At 29.6% G+C, this 19,820-nt stretch overlaps 3 protein-coding genes and 1 non-coding gene across 5 annotated transcripts; 2 read left to right on the top strand and 2 right to left on the bottom strand.

The window, feature by feature from the left end:
• Nucleotides 1–5,144: 5,144 nt before the first annotated feature.
• Nucleotides 5,145–5,216, top strand: TRNAP-AGG. Its single transcript has one exon. It is a non-coding gene; the product is annotated as a tRNA-Pro (tRNA).
• A 36-nt stretch (nucleotides 5,217–5,252) lies between these two features.
• On the bottom strand, nucleotides 5,253–6,231 carry LOC114179533 (major pollen allergen Ole e 10-like). Of its 2 annotated transcripts, none has more exons than XM_028065902.1 (4): nucleotides 6,084–6,231; nucleotides 5,905–5,957; nucleotides 5,597–5,843; nucleotides 5,253–5,451 (listed from the first exon to the last, which is right to left on the bottom strand). In XM_028065902.1, the coding sequence occupies exons 1-4, from the start codon at nucleotides 6,145–6,147 to the stop codon at nucleotides 5,426–5,428; spliced, it is 390 nt and encodes a 129-aa protein (XP_027921703.1). In that variant the 5' UTR covers nucleotides 6,148–6,231; the 3' UTR covers nucleotides 5,253–5,425. The 2 variants fall into 2 exon arrangements, with proteins under 2 accessions (XP_027921703.1, XP_027921705.1); XM_028065904.1 differs by having other exon boundaries at nucleotides 5,929–5,957; nucleotides 6,084–6,225.
• Nucleotides 6,232–12,806: 6,575 nt separating this feature from the next.
• LOC114178144 (LRR receptor-like serine/threonine-protein kinase FLS2) lies at nucleotides 12,807–17,367 on the top strand. Its single transcript, XM_028063879.1, has 2 exons — nucleotides 12,807–16,283; nucleotides 16,671–17,367. Exons 1-2 carry the CDS (start codon nucleotides 13,136–13,138, stop codon nucleotides 17,015–17,017), a joined length of 3,495 nt encoding a protein of 1,164 aa, XP_027919680.1. The 5' UTR covers nucleotides 12,807–13,135; the 3' UTR covers nucleotides 17,018–17,367.
• LOC114178146 lies at nucleotides 17,335–18,483 on the bottom strand. The gene is made up of 2 exons (XM_028063880.1): nucleotides 18,404–18,483; nucleotides 17,335–18,321 (listed from the first exon to the last, which is right to left on the bottom strand). Exons 1-2 carry the CDS (start codon nucleotides 18,440–18,442, stop codon nucleotides 17,731–17,733), a joined length of 630 nt encoding a protein of 209 aa, XP_027919681.1. The 5' UTR covers nucleotides 18,443–18,483; the 3' UTR covers nucleotides 17,335–17,730.
• Between the last annotated feature and the right edge of the window lie 1,337 nt (nucleotides 18,484–19,820).

Raw genomic sequence — 19,820 nt, 5'->3', positions numbered from 1 at the left:
TGTTGTCAATAAATATCTTACATGTTTTATTCTATATTAATTTTTGCCTAAATATATTGAAATTGAAATAACAATAAAATCTTATACAATCCACGTGAGTTAGGGTCAAATCATCTAAATAGACCAATTGACATATCTATCAATATTTTATATATATATATATATATATATATATATATATATATATATATATATATATATATATATATATATATATATATATATATATAATATTGATAGATATGTCAATTGGTCTATTTAGATGATTTGACCCTAACTCACGTATCTATCAATATTATATATATATAAATATATATATATATATATATATATATATATATATATATATATATATAAAGTAATGTACTTTGTCACGTGTCAATCTCTAAACAACTTTTTTTCTGAATTTTTTGTCATTTCACATCTTTCACTTGGTGCTTCGTCCAAAATAACACTATTACTTTTTCTAATTTACGCAACTACCACCAAATTAATACCCTCTCTATCTTACCTTATTTTCATAAATACAACTTATCACACATTTCTATTATTATTTTTATTATAATTTTATTATTATTAGAATTACAATTATTAATATTATTATTTTATTAGTAGCAATATTATTATTATTTATGACATTTATTATTTTTACTATTATTATTATTATTGATAATATTACTATTATTAATATTATTATTATTTATTAGCATTATTATTTTTATCATTATGCTTATTAGTAGTATTATTTTAATTGAAAACATAATTAGTATTAATAATATTATTACATTTAATAATAATATTAGTATTGATAATATTATTATATATTTATTATTATTATTATTTATATTATTATTATTATTTATATTGCTATTATTGTTATTATTAGTATTTATTATTATTAGCAATATTATTATTATTATTATTATTATAATAATAATTATTATTATTATTAGTAATATTACTATTTATCATTAATATTATTGTTATCATTGTCATTATTATTAATATTATTATTATTATTTATTAGCATAATTATTTTTATTATTATGATTATTAGTAGTAGTAGTATTATTTTAATTGAAAACATAATTAGTATTAATAATATTATTAAATTTAATAATAATATTAGTATTGATAATATTATTATTATATTTATTATTATTATTAAAATTATTATTATTATTATTATTCAATTATTTTAATTAATAATATTATTAGTATTAATATTAATAGTATTATTATTATTAGTTTTTTTATTTTTAATCTTATTAATAATAATAATAATTATTATTATTATTATTAGTTTTTATATTATTATTATTATTAGTTTTAATATTATTGTTATTATTAGTATTTATTATTATTATTATTATTAGCAATACTATTATTATTATTATAATTATTAGTAATATTACTATTTATCATTAGTATTATTGTTATCATTGTCATTATTATTATTATTAATATTATTGTTATTTATTATTATTATTATTATTATTATTATTATTTTACTTATTTATTAGCATTATTATTTTTTTATTATGATTATTAGTAGTATTATTTTAATTCACAGCATAATTAATATTAATAGTATTGTTACATTTAATAATAATATGACTATTAACTTTGTTGATATTGTTATTAATGCTATTACTACTATTATTTTTATTATTATTATATTTATTAATAATACTATTAGTATTGATATTAATAGTATTACTATTGTTATTAGTTTTATTATTATTTTCAATTTTAATAATAATAATTATTATTATTATTGATGGTATTGTTATTATTAACATTTGTTGTTATTATTAGGATATTATTATTATTATTATTTGTAATATTGTAATTTTATTATTATTATTATTATTATTATTATTATTATTATTATTAGTTTCAACTTATCCCTGTATACTAATAATTGTCTAATTTAATTGCCAATTTTTTTGTATCAATACTTATTATACATTTTATTTGTTGTTTGCTTATACTACACACATTATATTCACAATTTTTATTTCAGGTACATCCTCAATACTGATATTGAAGGTTTTTTTTCCTCAAGTTCAAATTTTTGTAAGTTTAGTTAAAATTTTCACTTAAATACTTATCATTGTCATATCTAATTTTTAAAATCTTATTTTATTAATATTCATTAAACATTTTATTAATTTTATTGATTGTTTGCTTATATTTAATATATTTTTAAATATATTTTAGATATTAAGACACCCTTTATACTAAAAAATATCCTATGTATTTATTATATGTATAATTTTTATTTTTAAGTATATATTTAAGATTGATATAAGAGATGAATTCTTTGTGAGAAGGTCCAAGTTTAAGCTTTTGTAAATTTATTTAAAATTTCTACTTATGTACTAATTATTGTAATATCTAATTGCTAAAATTTTTATTTTATTAATATTTAATTGTTTATACAATTTTTTCTTAAATAAAAATTTTAACATTTTAATTTTTTTTAAATATATAGTCAATTGTAACAATATTAATTATTCTTAGAAAAACTCGATCAATAATTTCCAAATTTATTAAGAACTCAAAATATAAATCAATATAAAATAATACCCTTCCTTGTTCAACATATTTTCATGAATTACATAATCTAAAAAGAAAACCAATAAAAACAAAAGTGACGGCAGAAGCTAACACACTTATAAGCCACTTCTTTTTGCACCTCCATATATTTGTTTTTGTACTCCCATAAATTTTCTATTTATACAGTTCAGAATATAATTTTTTTATTTTAAAAAGTAAAATTTAAATACACTTTTTTTCTTTGTATTATGAAATATAAAATCTGAAACATATAAAAAATTTATTCTAAATTATACCATCTGAAATAAATTAAAAAAAAAAACTATAGAGATGCATTATTAAAAATATTAATGGATTTTCTACAAATTTGAATTAGAAGTTCCAAGTACATGTTTTAATAAGGCTTAAATATTTTTTTTCCTCATTTTCGTAGTGTTTGTTGTGAATGGTTCTCATTTTGATAGAATGTTTAAAATGGTCATCATTTTTACCGAATGTTTAAAATGGTCCTCATTTTCGCAATTCGTGTTTTATTTAATCCTTTTCTGTGATACCGTTTACATACGGCGGAACTTATAAAGGGCAGGGGGTGGCCATGACCCCCCTTTGTTTTAAATTTTTTTTATATTTTATGTAATTTAGAAATTTGCAATTTTTTTTCAAATTTTTTAAATTATATGAAATTTATATTTAAAATTAATAGTTATTAAATTATGTGTGTTTTTATTTTTCTATAAAGCATAACATTTATTAATAATGAATAATAAAACATAAAATCAAATATAATAAAGAATAAAAATATTCATTAAGATATATTTTAGTTTTTTATTGTCTTTTTGAGTTTTCCCTCACTCTCACATGTTTTCTTTTTAATTTTTGAAAGAAAAAATAGTTGGACACAAACTCATTATTTTTTCTTTCGTTTCATTTGTTCTCTTCTATCATTGAAGAAAAAAAAAAGTAATTCTCCTATCTCACTTGATGGGATATTTGTTTAATAATTAACATAATTTTTAATAATTAATGTACTATGTGTTGTTTTATAATTGACTTTTAATTGTGACTTGATTGTCATAGATTCTTTGTTAGGAACTCTCAATTTTTGATTAAATTGTGATAACTTATTTTTTTTTATTTTAAACTTTTTTAGGAACTTTTGATTAGATTGTGATAAATATTGATAAAAAATAAAATAATAGATTCATTTTTGAAAGTGATAAAAGGGAAACTATTTATGTAGACGAAAAGAAAACAAATTCAATTTCTTTACATATTCTAAAACATAATAATAATGATCATATGTTCAACTACATGAGTCTTTTCTTAATGTTCAACAAATTAAAGGTGAGAAATTTTGTATTAATTATTTGGAAAGATTTTCATATTTAAGTTGGAAAAAAAATAGCTGAAAATTTTAGTTCTAGTTTAATTATTGATGAGTTCAAAAATTTGAAATAACAATATTTTAGATATGTGTGATTTATTTTCTAGTTACAATTATATTAAATTATGTATTAACTTTTATTGTATTAGTGGAAATAATTAAAAATATAAATTTTGAGTATATTATTTTGGCTCCTCCAAATTTATTGGCCAAGATCCGCCACTGGTAAAGGATCACCTATACAGTACACCTAACACACTCCAATGCAACGTAACACAAACCGTGTCACCTGTACAATACTCCGTTACTTAATTAAACAGTGTCACATAAAAGGACAAAATAAAACGAATTGCGAGAATGAAGACTATTTTAAACATTCGGTAAAACTGAGGACCATTTCAAACATGCTGTGAAGATGACCATTCGCAACAAACACTACAAAAATGGGAAAAAAAGGTATTTAAGCCTTTTAATAACCATAATTAGAAATTTCCAAAGACAAAAACGTTTGCTGGTTTGATTCCTGGTCCGTGAGGGTTACTGATTTGATTCCTAGTTCCTTCAGTTTTCTTTCCCCATCGTTATTAATAATTAACAACAGATAAATATTCAATTAATAGTTATCCATTAAATGCAAATAAAAGAGGGAAGAATTTTTTTTCAAAACTTTTTTGGAGCACGGTGCACAAATTAAAATTGTTAATTTTCCAAAGGCCTCCGAAGAGAAATTTTAAAGTATCTCGTGAAAAAAAAAGTTTTTCAATGGAAATTTTTCGAAACTGAAAGTGTAACTAAGAGCCATATGATAGAGTGTGATATAAATGGTAGTTCTAAATTCTTCATACCAGTGCAATGGTGGTAATTTCATTTCTCTCCAAAAGTTAAAAAAAAAAAGTGTAAATCCATATGAATTTACATTAATTAAAATTTATGTAGCGTAATCTTGTTTTGATTGCAATGATCATCATCTTGTCCTCGTTGATTTTACATATATGTTCCTGAGATGAAAATTCTTTTTTGTTTTACTTATGTGAAAACTAAACATTTGAAATTAATTTCACATCTTAATTATTTCAAACATAATGAAAACTAAGACGGGTTTGACAGCTGATATTTTAGTGTTAATCTTTGCATTTATAAAACTAAACCGTTATGAAACATAGATTAAATTAATTTACTTTTAAGTGATATCAACATCGGGCATTTGGTCTAGTGGTATGATTCTCGCTTAGGGTGCGAGAGGTCCCGAGTTCAATTCTCGGAATGCCCCCATCGAATTTTTTTATTTTGGTTCTTTCTCACTGTATAACCTCATAACTGAATCATTGTACTTTTCATTGATATACTTAGTGAAATATAGAAAGATCACAGTACTGAATAATGAACTTCCTATTCATAACAGCACCTACACTAATAAACTTCTGAAATCAAACATATCCTATAGAGTAAAAATATATATCTTCTTCAGGTTTATTCCCTCTAAGCATACTTGCAGTTATCGTAACCTGCAGATGAAGAAAACAAAATGAAGTAGCTCAGAATCCCAACACACACACACAAAACATGTTTTAACAAAAACCTCAAATAAAGAAGACATGTCACACTTGTTTCCATTTTGTTATAAAGGAAGATGTAATGTTAATAGCTTACTTGGGTCACTGACAACTATGAGACCAGATCCTGAGAAGTAACAATTCCAACCATTTCCACCGCTGAATGCATAGTACTGATTCATGACAACAGAAGCATGGTTGAAGAGATTGTTGGGGTCGAAGCAGGATCCACCTGGCTGGATCATCTTGCAATCACCCAAGATGCTGCAAGCATATTCAATGTTATTCTGCAGTGTAGAATCACTCGATGAAGCTTTTGCCACACACCAACTCTTCTGGGCTTCCTGTATTTAAAACAAACTATGAGCTTTTTCATCCATATTCATATCCACAACATATACTTACTCGATTAAGCTCATGAGTTTTCACCAATCCATAAGCAAACTTCACATGCCCTCCTGCACAGGTCAACCAATTAATCAAACATTTAAGATGGTCAAAATCAAGTAAAAATGGGGAAATTGTAAAAGGATAATTCAGATAGAAGGAAGGAAACTTTAGGGTTTAACCCATGAATTAATTACCCAAGTTGTTGCACAGCAGAGGAAATATAAAAAGAAAAACAAGTGAACCAGTTGATTTGGCCATGGTGTGTGCTTTGAATTCGTATAGAGAGACAAATGATGCTATTTTCCTTTGAGAGTTTCTGTAATGTGAACTGAAAGGGCATGGTATAAATAGAGGTATAGGTAGTAATAGGGCGAGATAAATTAGTGTTAATTAATTAATACCTATCAGTTTTAAACCAATTATTAACTCATTAATTAGATCACACAGCGTTAAAGCGGTTGGAATGTAATGATAATAACAGTCCGAGAATTATAGACTTTTGTTGGAAGATGAAAGGATAGGTAAGAGAATTTTAGTGACATCTTAGGAATGTGCAGGTACTAATTTAGAAGATAAATAGGAACAGAAGAATGCGTGTTTTTTCTGCATATATACTTTGAAGGGAAAAAGTTGCATCTGAAGAAAAATTCTATATAAGCATATGTATTTGATTATTGATAATGATTCCTATTATGAAATCGCTGTTCATAGTTGTAGCCTTAAAAAAAATAGAAGCATAGCATGTTGTAATATATAGTGATAAGAAAAGAAAAAATCATGGCTTGGAAGAATGAAATTTGGAAGATGGTTACATTTAGAGACACATGCATTTCTTTTTCTGCATGCATATACTTGGAAAGGAAAAGTTTGCAGCTCAAGGCAATTTCCATGAATATATAAATTCAATTATTCATGATTATAGTTATTATCAACCATCAATCATCAAATGCAAATATTTTGATTTTCAATATCTTCATATTCCTTTTTTTCTTATTGCACGACGTAAATAGAAATATTCCAATACACGTACTCCCAACGTATTGTAATATAATAATAAAAATAAAAATAATACTACTAATAATTATTGTTATTATTATTATTCTTGAATTTAAAATATTTATACTTGGATATATGTTCTTAGTAAAAATATGGTGCATTATTATGACACCTCAACTAAGCCATCCATAAACTTGTTTTAATGACTAAAAAAAAGTTAAACATTTCATATTTTTATACTTTTATACTTTTAATCCTTGTTTTAGTGATTAAAAAGTTAAACAATTCATATTTCTATATTTTAATTTTCACTTACTTTTATTCCAAATTAAAATATTGATTTTAGATATCTTATTTAAGTAACTAAAGCATAAACGTTTTTTCAGCGGTGATAAAATTAGCCAACTTTTGCTTTTACGATTATTTACACTGACTTTTGTTCCAAATTAAAATAATTCAATTTATAATTAAAAATAATATTATCTTTTTTTATTTATAAGCAATTACTTAACAATTTTCTATATTATGTAGACTTGTCTGCACTACAAGAAAATATTTCATTAACCACCAACATTACTAAAAAACCTTATATTTCTTGCCAATTATGTTTTAAAAAAAAAAATTTGTAGGAAATACTTACAAATTTTGTTGTGAAAAAAAATTTGCAAGAAATTGCTACCAATTTTCTTGCAAAATATTTTGTATAAAACATTTTTCGCAACAAATTTTGTAGGAAATACTTGCAAATTTTATAATTTTGTAGGAAATGATTACTTACAAAGGAATTACTTGTCAATTAAAATTTTTAGAAAAAATGACAGAAAAAAATATTTTCTTGCAAAGTTTTTTAACAAATTTGCAAGAAAAGTCCCATGTAATATGAGAATGTCTAGTAGTGCAATTTTAGTGATCAAAAGTTGTTAGTCATGATTAATTTAGATACCAATTTACAAAATAAAAAATTATTAGTTACTAAAACAGTCACTATTATGAATCAAAACCTCTATGCTCAAGACAAAAGAGCAACAAAATGTACTTTTAGATATGAGGATGGGATGGGGATGGAGATGTACATATCCACACCATCGTCGTTCTCATACCCTCCATAATACTCATCCCCACCGCCGCTTAAAATACCTCATAGTCTATTAAATAACCTTTAATATATATATATATATATATATATATATATATATATATATATATATATATATATATATATATATTATCATAAAATGTGTTTCAAATGTCAAATAAATTTAACAAAATTTGGTAAGAAAGACTAAATTCATGCATTTCTAAAGATGAATGACTAAATTGGTATAAAGTTTCGAAGAGAGACTAATTTCAAAATTTATTGAAACTTGAGGGACCAAAAACATATTTAATCCTTTTGTTTTCAATATGCAAACCTATATGCAAACTTTTGGATGGTATTCGATAATATCAACTTTTTGAATATGAATTATGAATGAAAATATTAATGATCAAAATGTTCTCTATGTAATTTCTTTTTTAATTTTTATTTTATTTTATGGAAAGTAGGTTAAATATTAATGGAAAGAAAATTAAATATTTATGAAAAATAGGTTAAATATTTATGAGAAGCAGGTTAAATAAATAATGATATAAAAAAATCACATTCAAATTATGACAATTGAAACGTCATATAACGCATCACTGTAATGAAAAATAATGGCATTTTTTGGTGTCGTATTTCGCATTAGAATTCTTTTAAAATAAACAAATTAGGACGGTTTTAACTACCATTATTTGTGCACAAGATACGGCGGTCAAAACTGTCATTAGTTGTGCAATGCATTAAATGGTAGGTGTTGCGGCGATCCACCCAAAATATGACAGTCGTAATCGCTCTTTTATACCCCAAATAACCACCATATTTAATAATTTTTTTTGTAGTGAATATAATAATTTAATGTAATTTTCATGGATCTTTTTTATGATCATCCAACATATATCGAAGTTCAAAAGATGAAAGATCTATGTTAAAATTCTATTATTATTATTATTATTATTATTAACTTCATCCTTTGTTCTTTGTGCGATTTTGATCAAATGTATTATAAATTTTATTAGTGTATAAAAAAAGAGATTTCATCAAAATTTAAAAAGTTAAAGTAAACAAACATTTAAAATATTTTTTAATTTGAATATTTTTTTTCCTTCTATATGTTTCTAAAAATATTTTTAAATTTTATCAACTAGATTTCATTAACATTTTCAAATTTAATAAATGTTTTGGTTCTCATAAAATTTTATCTGGTATTCTAATTTGAAATATATACAATTATAATTTCTTTCTAAATATTTGATATAAAAAAAACAACATTCTCTTTAATATTGAATATTTAATAATTTATGTTTCCTTCACTGTAATTCTTTATTATTTTATAAAAATTAATTAATTAATATTAAAATAGTAAGAAAGTGGGTATGTGTGTGAGTATATATTGTTACCTGGTGGAGATAGGGATTAAACAAAAATTTGATATCCGTTAGATTTTGGTATAGATATGGGGATGAATTTTTTCTCTAAGGTGGATATTAGATAACAAAACTCATCCCTGTCCCACCATGTTGTCATCCATACTTTTAGGAGCATTGGGAGGTGATGAATTTTTATGTGGGTGTAATGTGGTAATGTAAAAGAAAGAGAGAAGTGTAGCTATTTTTTCTCTGATCCCTTTCATATGACAGATTGTGTAATTATATACACACATTGTAATACCAATGTAATTCTAACCTTAATTACAATAAACAATATAAGAAAAAATTGGTCATCATAACGTCACATTACAGGATTCAAATCAAATATAATATCATAGATACTGATTCTAATTATTATAAGAGACATTACTTATAATTATTAGAATCCACATTTCTTTAATCGAAAAAATTGAGAGATGTGAAACAGAGGTGGTAGAAAAGTAAAGAGTGGGGTGGGGGGGGGGGGGGAGGGTGAGAACATAAGAGCATTGGGTTGTTAGGCTCATGAAAAGAGGTGTGATAATTCAAAGAAATTGGGCTCTCCTTTCTATATTTCTTTTTTTTATGTTTTAATTACTTTTTAAACCTAAAATTAATGTTTTGAAAATCTGTAAAGAAATTCATTTCACCTTTTTTAATTACCATTAATTAAAAACATTTTTTTTGAAAACAAATTTATTCACTCAGACAAAATTGAGTGTTGATAATGGAGTTAGAGGTATTGTCTAATTATGTAGAACATAGTGTCCGCGTTATGTAGACTCGCTAGGCGAGCCCCTTCTCACTGAGCGAATGATGAAATTGAGTTTGGCCGATAGTTAGGAGAGGTTTGCTTGTTGGGCAATTAGACTCTCACTACGTGAAAGTCAAACTTGAGTTTGGTAGAGACTCAGGGGGATGTAGACTTGTTGGATGAATCAACCTGTATATTTTGTTATAGTGCTTGCCTTGTTCCGCGGGTTGTTTATCCGTTGAGCGAGTACTTTCTATAAGTAACTCGTTGAGCGAGCAAATAAACTCATTGAGCGATATATGAGGAAGTATGAAATATATTTTGACCCTTGATATGTTAATATGCTTTTGAAGATAGTATAGTTATAAAGGGATGAAATAAGGTCATCTGTTACGAAATAAATATTGTGATATTACATATGTGTGGGTGGTAGAATGAGAAGGTAGCCATTTTTAAGGAGAAATGTTCTTATGTTTTGGTTAGTGTGTGGAGTGTATTGATGTTATAATTAGTAAGTAGACTATCCTAACTCTACTATGTACTGGACTCATATAGAGAAAAATATTTAAAGTGAGATAAAGGAGGTCATCATTTGTAGATTTGGTGAAGAGAGTCAAATCTATGGATGAATGATTTATCCTGTTATATCTCTTGGTATATGATGTGGTCATGAGATGGCAAAAGCCTTTGACGAGGGAGCGTGAGTATAATATAGGTACAAAATCTCAAGTTCTAATTAATACACGAAGTCCTTCAGAAGTTACAAAAGTTATGTTTATTGTATGATTTTTTTTTATAGAAAATCCTTCGGAAGTCATATGTACTATTTTTGTCTTTATGATTGTAATGTGAATTGGAACATAATGATCTATGTTTGATGGGTGATTGAAATTTTATGAATGAACTCTTATTATGATCATAACGTTATATATATATATATATATATATATATATATATATATATATATATATATATATATATATTTTTTTTTTTTTTTTTTCTTACTAGGTGGGAAATGGGAGAAGAAGAAGGATGATGGTGACATTTTTCTGTTTCTCGTCGTATGAAGCGAAACCCGCTTATTTTCTTTGGTTGTCACTTCTTTAAGGACCGTGAATTTTTGTGACACTTCTTAAATGTTTTCACGAATACTATTCTACTTGTTTTCATGAATAAATTTCTACTATTAGTCAACAAATTTATGAATAACCTCAATAATTTAGTATTTATATATATATATATATATATATATATATATATATATATCACATCATTCAATTTATTAAGAAAATTCTAATATTTGTAAAATGTCAATAAAGGGCAATATTTTGTGGACAGATAAAGTTGATATTATTAATGTCGGCATAAGTGAGTGTAATTTCTGGCCAGAAAACCTATTATACATGTGTATATTTTCTTTTTCACTTAAGTCCAAAATTCTTTATTTCAATTAATAATAGTTCAAATCATAGACCACCATCCTCCAGAGTTATTTTTCAGCACACTAGCAACTCTAGAATCTACAGATCCTCACCAACCCTAAGCACTATCTCAAAAGTATGACGGTTGTTCTTATCAGATATGATCATGGTTCTTTTGAGGCAAATGAGGTTCTCAATGGTCGAGTTGATACTGTCAGTCGTTGCAATAACCTAAAAAGATTCACATATAAAACACTTCATTTATGTTTGAATCGTAATTAGAAAAATCAAGTTTAGTGGAATAAAATAAAAGAAATTATTCAACGAAAGAATACCGAAATATAATGATATAGAAGTAAGTAAAGAGAATTAACTCCATTAAGTAGTATCCAGTGTATTTATAAGTTTTTTTTAGCCAGATAAAGATTAGAAATCCAATTTAAGTATCGGAGATTTCTTAGAAAATAATAAGATAGAATATCAATATATCCGAATTGTTTAATATCGGAAAAATAAATGATCTATTCAACTCCGTATAATTAACTTTGAGTATCTCAGACTAGGTTCAATTCTAATATATTAACAGCTTCGAATGTAATTGTAGTGCTTGAAAAGGTTTCTCAGTAGTCTTGTCACCCCTTGAACTTGAACCATAGTAATATCCCAAATCCACACGTCAGAACCAATGTGCCAGCTTGACATTGTTTCAATCATTTTTTGCTTTTATCGTGTGCAACTTGCATGGAGTTCACACATTATTTATAACCAAGTTGTTTGGTGTCTTCATCGCACAAGTTGCTGCAAACCGCGTTTGGTGATATCCATGCATCTTCACTTTTGCTTCTTATGGTTAATGTCGACTCCTTTTATCTTAAATACTAATACACCATATTTGCTCCACTAGTCACGCTCAACTTCTTAATTAATACGTTTTCATATTCTTAATTCCCCATTCCAAACTGCTTTCCGTTAATTAAAGGCTATAAAAAGACAAAATCAGACGACTCAACAACACTAGCTATGCCAATATTCAACCCAAGTCTAGGAAAATCAACGTTCAACGCGTTCATCCAAATGCAATTTGCAATTAATCAAAGCTTCAAATTTTAATTATATTCTTTTACTTAGTATTAAACTGGTTTCTGCTAATGCTAGGTGTTAAAAAATAACTTATTTATTTATTGTTTGAAGCTCTATGGATAGCCATGTTAAAATAGTATCTACCATGTGTACTCTCTCTCAAAACCTTTGACTCTACATATCCATATTTTTGCGTATTCTATGGGTTGTCTCACTCAGTAGAAGATGCGACCTGATTCATTACACTGGTATGACATTGTAAGTCAAAGTTAAGATGCTCAATCCTCATCCAAACAATGAGGGTTTTTGTTCTAAGTAACATTAATCCCTGCTAAAGATTTGACTAGCCTAGATGTCATTGAACACACTCTGTCACATATGGGGGCCATGTCTTTTGAAATTATTGGTGGATCAATGAACATTATCAGTTGTATATAAAGGCTTCATTCACTTCCATTTTAGTATATCAGTAAACTGCAGTTGAACTTTCTACAATAATATTCCACAATGATGCTCTCCCTCAAGATTAGTTTGACTACAGTCATTGTTCTTTCCATTGTATCCATTGTTTCCCATGCTGAAACAAGCTTGGAGGTTGAAATTGAAGCCATGAAAGCTTTCAAGAACTCCATCACTGGTGACCCAAGTGGGGCTCTAGCAGACTGGGTAGACAGTCGCAACCACTGCAACTGGACTGGCATTACATGTGACCCATCTTCAAATCATGTCATTGCTATTTCTCTGGTTAGTCTTCAACTACAAGGGAAGATTTCACCTTTCCTTGGGAACATTTCAGGCCTTCAGGTTTTTGATATAACTTCAAACTCATTCACTGGCTACATTCCTGCTGAGCTTGGTCTTAATACTCAACTTACACAACTGTTTCTTGTTGACAATGCTCTCTCAGGTCCAATCCCTCCACAATTAGGTAGCCTTAAAAGCCTGCAGTATTTGGATTTAGGTAACAACTTCTTGAATGGAAGCCTCCCTGAGAGCATATTCAACTGCACTTCTTTGTTGGGTATTGCTTTTAATTTCAACAATCTTACTGGCAGAATCCCATCCAACATTGGGAATCTAGTTAACCTTGTACAGATAGCAGGTTTTGGAAATAATTTGGTAGGATCTATACCTCTTTCAGTAGGTCAGTTAGGAGCTTTGCTAGCTCTTGATTTTAGCCAAAACAAGTTATCAGGTGTAATACCTCGAGAGATTGGAAACCTGAAACACTTAGAATACCTTGAATTGTTCCAGAATTCCTTGACTGGGAAAATTCCTTTTGAGCTTGGTAAGTGTAGCAATCTTTCAAGCCTTGAGTTATCCGATAATCAGCTTATTGGAAGTATTCCTCCTGAGCTAGGAAATTTAGTTAAGTTGGAGAAATTGAAGTTACACAAGAATAACTTGAATTCCACCATCCCTTCAGCCATATTCCAGTTGAAATCATTAAAAAATCTAGGCCTCTCACAGAATAACTTAGAGGGAACAATATCTTCGGAGATTGGATATATGAACTCCTTGCAGGTACTAACCCTGCATTTAAATAAGTTAACTGGGGAGATCCCTTCATCAATAACAAACTTGACAAACTTGACATATCTGTCAATGAGCCAGAATCTCCTCTCAGGTGAACTTCCTTCAAACTTGGGTGTGCTTCGTAATTTGCAGTTTCTTGTTTTGAACACAAACCACTTTACTGGATCCATCCCCCCTAGCCTTACCAATTGTACTGGACTGGTAAATGTAAGTTTGTCTTTTAATGCTTTAAGTGGTAAAATTCCTGAGGGTTTTTCCAGGTCACCAAATCTTACTTTCCTGTCTCTTGCGTCAAACAAAATGACTGGGGAAATCCCAGATGACCTCTATAACTGCTCAAATCTTAGCACTCTAAGTTTGGCAATGAATAACTTCAGTGGATTGATAAAATCAGGTATCCAAAACCTGTCTAACCTTCAACGCCTACAGTTGAATGTAAATTCTTTCACAGGACCAATTCCACCAGAGATTGGAAACTTGAATCAACTCATTACTCTATCCCTCTCTGAAAATAAGTTTTCCGGTCAAATTCCTCCAGAACTGTCCAAACTTTCTCGCCTACAGGGGCTCACTCTTCATGCCAATTTATTAGAAGGTACAATACCTGATAAGCTCTCCGATTTGAAAGGACTAACCGAACTTTTCCTGCATCAAAACAAGTTGGTTGGGCAAATACCTGATACTCTCTCAAAGCTTGAGATGCTTTCCTACTTAGACCTTCATGGCAACAAACTTAATGGGTCCATTCCAAGAAGCATGGGGAAGCTAAATCAACTTCTAGTTCTGGATCTCTCTCACAACCAGCTTACAGGATCAATTCCGGGAGATGTCATTGCAAAATTAAAAGGCTTGCAGATGTATCTCAACCTTTCTTACAACCACTTGGTCGGAAATGTTTCAACTGAGTTGGGCATGTTGGAAATGATACAGGCTATTGACATTTCAAACAATAATCTTTCGGGCTTCATTCCCAAAACACTTGCTGGGTGCAGAAATCTGTTTAATCTTGATTTTTCAGGAAACAGTATTTCAGGTCCTATTCCCGCAGAAGCGTTTAGTCACATGGACTTGCTTGAAAGCTTAAACCTCTCAAGGAACCACTTAGATGGTGAAATCCCTGATATACTGGCAGAACTTGATCATCTTAGTTCCCTAGATCTTTCTCAGAATGACTTGAAGGGAATTATTCCTGAGGGCTTTGCCAACCTTTCCAACTTGGTGCATCTCAACCTTTCCTTCAATCAACTTGAAGGTCATGTTCCTAAGACCGGAGTATTTGCACAAATCAATGCATCTAGTGTGATGGGAAACCAGGATCTTTGTGGAGCTCAGTTCCTACCGCCATGCAGGAAGTCAAAACACTCACTTTCCATGAAGGGCATAATTATTATTGCTTCACTTGGATCTCTAGCTATACTTCTAGTTTTAGTGATTCTAATCCTCACTCGTGGCACCAAACTCCGCAATTCTAAAGAAAGAGACAGCAGTGTAAATCATGAACCAGACTACAGTTCAACATTGGCACTTAAAAGGTTCAGTACAAAGGAATTGGAGAATGCCACTAGTTTTTTCAGTGCTGACAGCATCATTGGTGCTAGCAGTTTGAGCACGGTTTACAAGGGTCAAATGGAAGATGGCCAGGTTGTTGCCATAAAAAGGTTGAATTTGCAACAATTCTCTTCCAATACTGACAAGATCTTCAAGAGAGAAGCCAACACCTTGAGCCAGTTGAGACATAGGAATTTGATCAAAGTACTTGGATATGCCTGGCAGAGCGGGAAAATGAAGGCTTTGGTTCTGGAGTACATGGAAAATGGAAATTTGGATAGCATCATACATGACAACGGGGTAGATCAGTCTGTGATCCCTAGGTGGACATTAGATGAAAGAGTCCGAGTCTTCATATCTATTGCTGAAGCATTGGATTATTTGCACTCGGGTTATCATACTCCCATTGTGCACTGTGATTTAAAGCCTTCCAACATTCTTTTAGATAGAGACTGGGAAGCTCATGTCAGTGACTTTGGGACAGCTCGCATACTTGGTCTTCATCTACAAGAGGGTAGTACCCTTTCGTCGTCAGCAGCTGTGCAAGGCACAGTTGGTTACATGGCACCAGGTAAAAGCCTTTCCTACTTTGCTAATTTCTTATCTTCAACGTACAATATGTTTTTATCACAGTTATTTTCATGGCAGACTTGCAATTCAAATGAATATTTAGTTCTTGTTGGATCTGTAGTAAATCCTGCACCTTAGATTGTCATAATCAGCGGAAGTAACATAAAAAAAAACGCTCTAGGCTTGAACAAGTGTTAGTGTCTATTTGCTGTTTTTACTATGCATATGAGGCCAAATTTGATTGTTCTGTTAAGAAAAGGTAGCATCACTACAGGATGTTATCATAACTTTTATTTGTTTTCAATCCTTAGTTTATTAACTTCTTACTCAAAAAGCTTTTTATAAGTTTCATACTCTAATCAAGATATTTCTGTCGTGTGATTCTCAGAATTTGCCTACACGAGGAAAGTGACAACTAAAGCAGATGTGTTCAGCTTTGGTATCATAGTAATGGAGTTCCTAACAAAAAGAAGGCCGACAGGACTCTCGGAAGAGAATGGTTTGCCAATCACTTTGCGTGAGTTAGTGGCAAAAGCCCTTGCAGATGGAACAGAACAACTTATGAATATTGTGGATCCTATGTTGACCTGGAATGTAACAAAAGACTATGATGAAGTGTTGGCAGAGCTCTTTAAGCTATCTCTGTGCTGCACCATACCTGATCCTGAACAGAGACCCAATATGAATGAGGTGTTATCTGCCCTTGTGAAGCTTCAAACAACACTGTCTTGTTAAATGATAAACACCACCAACCAACCAATTCTTGGAGCTGCTAGGAAGAAAAATTAAATGATTCCAAATTACCACATTAGTGCAGCCTTCAAAAACAGCACAGCCTTATTGTACCCATGTTAGTTTTCCAGTTATGATGAAATTCATGCAATATTTTTTAATGGATAACAAATAGGCAGGGAAACTTGAGTTTTTAATAAATGCATGGAAATTACCAGCCATCCTTCACATGTGTAATATAACATCTATTGTCCATTGCTACATGTTTTTTTCTTTTTCACTCCCCTTCCCCATCTTTGCTTTACATGCAAATGTAACTTGAATATTCATTAACAATTTTCACAATTCCACCAGGAAAATTACCGAGTACACTGTATAATAATAATCTTACAAGAAATAAGACGAACTAACAAAACTAAGCAAAAAGTTACTCTATCCAACCCTTGCATTAACTCTCTTCTCATTTACCTTACACAGTGAAATGTCCTCTCTTAATAGACAGATAATGAAGTTAATGTGAAATGAAAAATAACAAACTAATTTGAAGTTAATAGCCCAGTATTCCAAGGGGCATGGTGAAAGAATCTTCTAAGTTTTGTATTAGTCATCAAGGCTCTGAAGCTTCTTGAGAGTTGCATTTTGCATATAACACTTAGAAAGAAGAATACCATAAAGTAGACACCAAAGCTAAAGTGTAACAAGAAAAAGGGGTTGCCTCAATTACAGGAAGGATCAGTATGAAGAAATTCTCGAATGGTTGAAGGGAAGTCCAATTCTCCATAAGCACCACCATCAGAAACAAAAGCGGCTTTCCCTAAAAGCAGGTGTGCCAATCTCAAGGGCTCTAGCTTCTCTTCCCCACCACCATTCAGAAAGTGCTTGATCCACCCATCTAACCTCACCACCTCTTTCCTACACTTTGGCCCTTCCACACCAACAACTTTTTCATAAAATCCACCTTCACAGTGACAAGAACCACAATCATTAAAACTATCACCCCTTTGTTCTTGTTTATCTGATAACCCCAAAAGCTGCATTAACTGCTCAATGTCATCATCATCATCATCATCATCATCGTCTTCAGCTTCATTTACAGGAATAACATGATCTATTTGAGAAGGGTTTTGATAGGTTGCGGGAAATTCTTGGGGAAGGGAGAGGAATGCTTGAGGAGGTTCGCTGCTGTCTTGGGAGGGACAATTCTGGCTACAATTAGATTGGAGGAAGATGGGAGAGCCCAAAGTGCTTTCTTGTGTCTGAGATTCTATTGCTGCTGATGTTTGGTCTAATTTTAACCTCTTTTCAACCTGAACAACCATCGAACTTCAGAATTCAAAATTCATTAAAAAACAATGTTACGATGTTGAAATTACAATTACGCTTACGCACCTGTTTCAGTGAGGAGAAGAAATTGAAATGCGATGACATGATAGTGAGAATAGTCGAATTTTGTTCTCTATTTGTTGCTTTCCTTTATATGGTTAAAATATTGTGAACGACCCAGCAGTGTGGAGCACGCGAGAAATTAGGTCATTTCTTTATGCACCCCCTTTTTTATTTCCTTGCATCCCCTAACTTTGAAAATACCTCTTTTACCCTCACTAACATTAAAAGTCCTAATTCCTCTTTTACACTCCTAAATCTGATACTACATTTTGGATTGGTGAATCCGATGCATACAAGAATGAGCAATGAGGAATGGTTTCTTAAATCCGGTACCGCATTCTAGATTAGCCAGGATTGAGAATTTCGGAGCAGGTTCTTCTTCACGCAAAACCAAGGGATTCTCCTCTTTTCCCCTGAACTAACACAGACCTATACCCAACACCATTTGTTTGTACCTCCGTTCCATCTCGATCCTTTTTCTCTTCTCCATTCAAGCTTCATATATACACAAAACAATTTCCATTATCCTCGTCTTCTAGGATTCAGTTCTCCAACATCGCACCAATTCCTCACACAGTCACAACATTCACACGATTATAGCAACCACATTCATTCATGGTAATTACCCAAAACAGATGTAGTGAAAACGTCTTTTTGGAGTATATTTGATTTTATGTTGACATTTTTACAAAAAATAGAATAATAAAATTTTTAAGTTTATTTTATCAAAAATAATTGATTGTTAAAATTTGTCCTACAAAACTTTGTCAAAAGTATATTTTTTATTACATCATATAAGCTATAAACCTATCATCATATGAATTATTTTTCTTGACTAATCGATTTGTAATTAAAGAAAGGAAAAGTACATTTGACATTAGATTCACGGAAATATGGAGAACACTAAAAGTTTAGATTGTAAAGATAATATAATGAGAGCTAATTGTATGCATGTTAGTTTTCCGATAAATGTATGGAAATTTTCAACCTCGTCCTCCACGACCATGTAATATGACAATGGTTGTCATTGTTGCAAGCTTTATTATTTTTCCTCCTCACCTTTTTGCTTCATTCATTCATTTCTAAATTGCACGGTGGAAACCAGGAAAATTACAAGCATGCAATCATAATCTGGTAAGAAATAAGGAGAAACTGAAAAGAAAAAAGAAAAAACTATAAGCAAAAGGTTACACACACTAAACCCTTGTTTTATCTCCTACTCTTTCACTGTCAGTTAGAAATGAAATTTGCTCTCTCCCAGGAGCATGAAAGAACCTTCCAACTTTTCTGTTTGTCGTAGAGGCTCTAAACTTTCTACCACGCTCCCAATCAAATATAAACTCAGATTTAAATTAAAAATTTTGAAACTCTTTTCCCTGCAACGTCCAGTTTCAGATTACACATTTACCAATGGAATTTT

Source organism: Vigna unguiculata, chromosome 3 (genome assembly GCF_004118075.2).
Source record: "Vigna unguiculata cultivar IT97K-499-35 chromosome 3, ASM411807v1, whole genome shotgun sequence".
In the NCBI taxonomy this organism is placed as follows: Eukaryota; Viridiplantae; Streptophyta; class Magnoliopsida; order Fabales; family Fabaceae; genus Vigna; species Vigna unguiculata.
The sequence above is the reverse complement of the archived record's forward strand: the minus strand, read 5'-3'. Positions and strand labels throughout refer to the sequence as shown.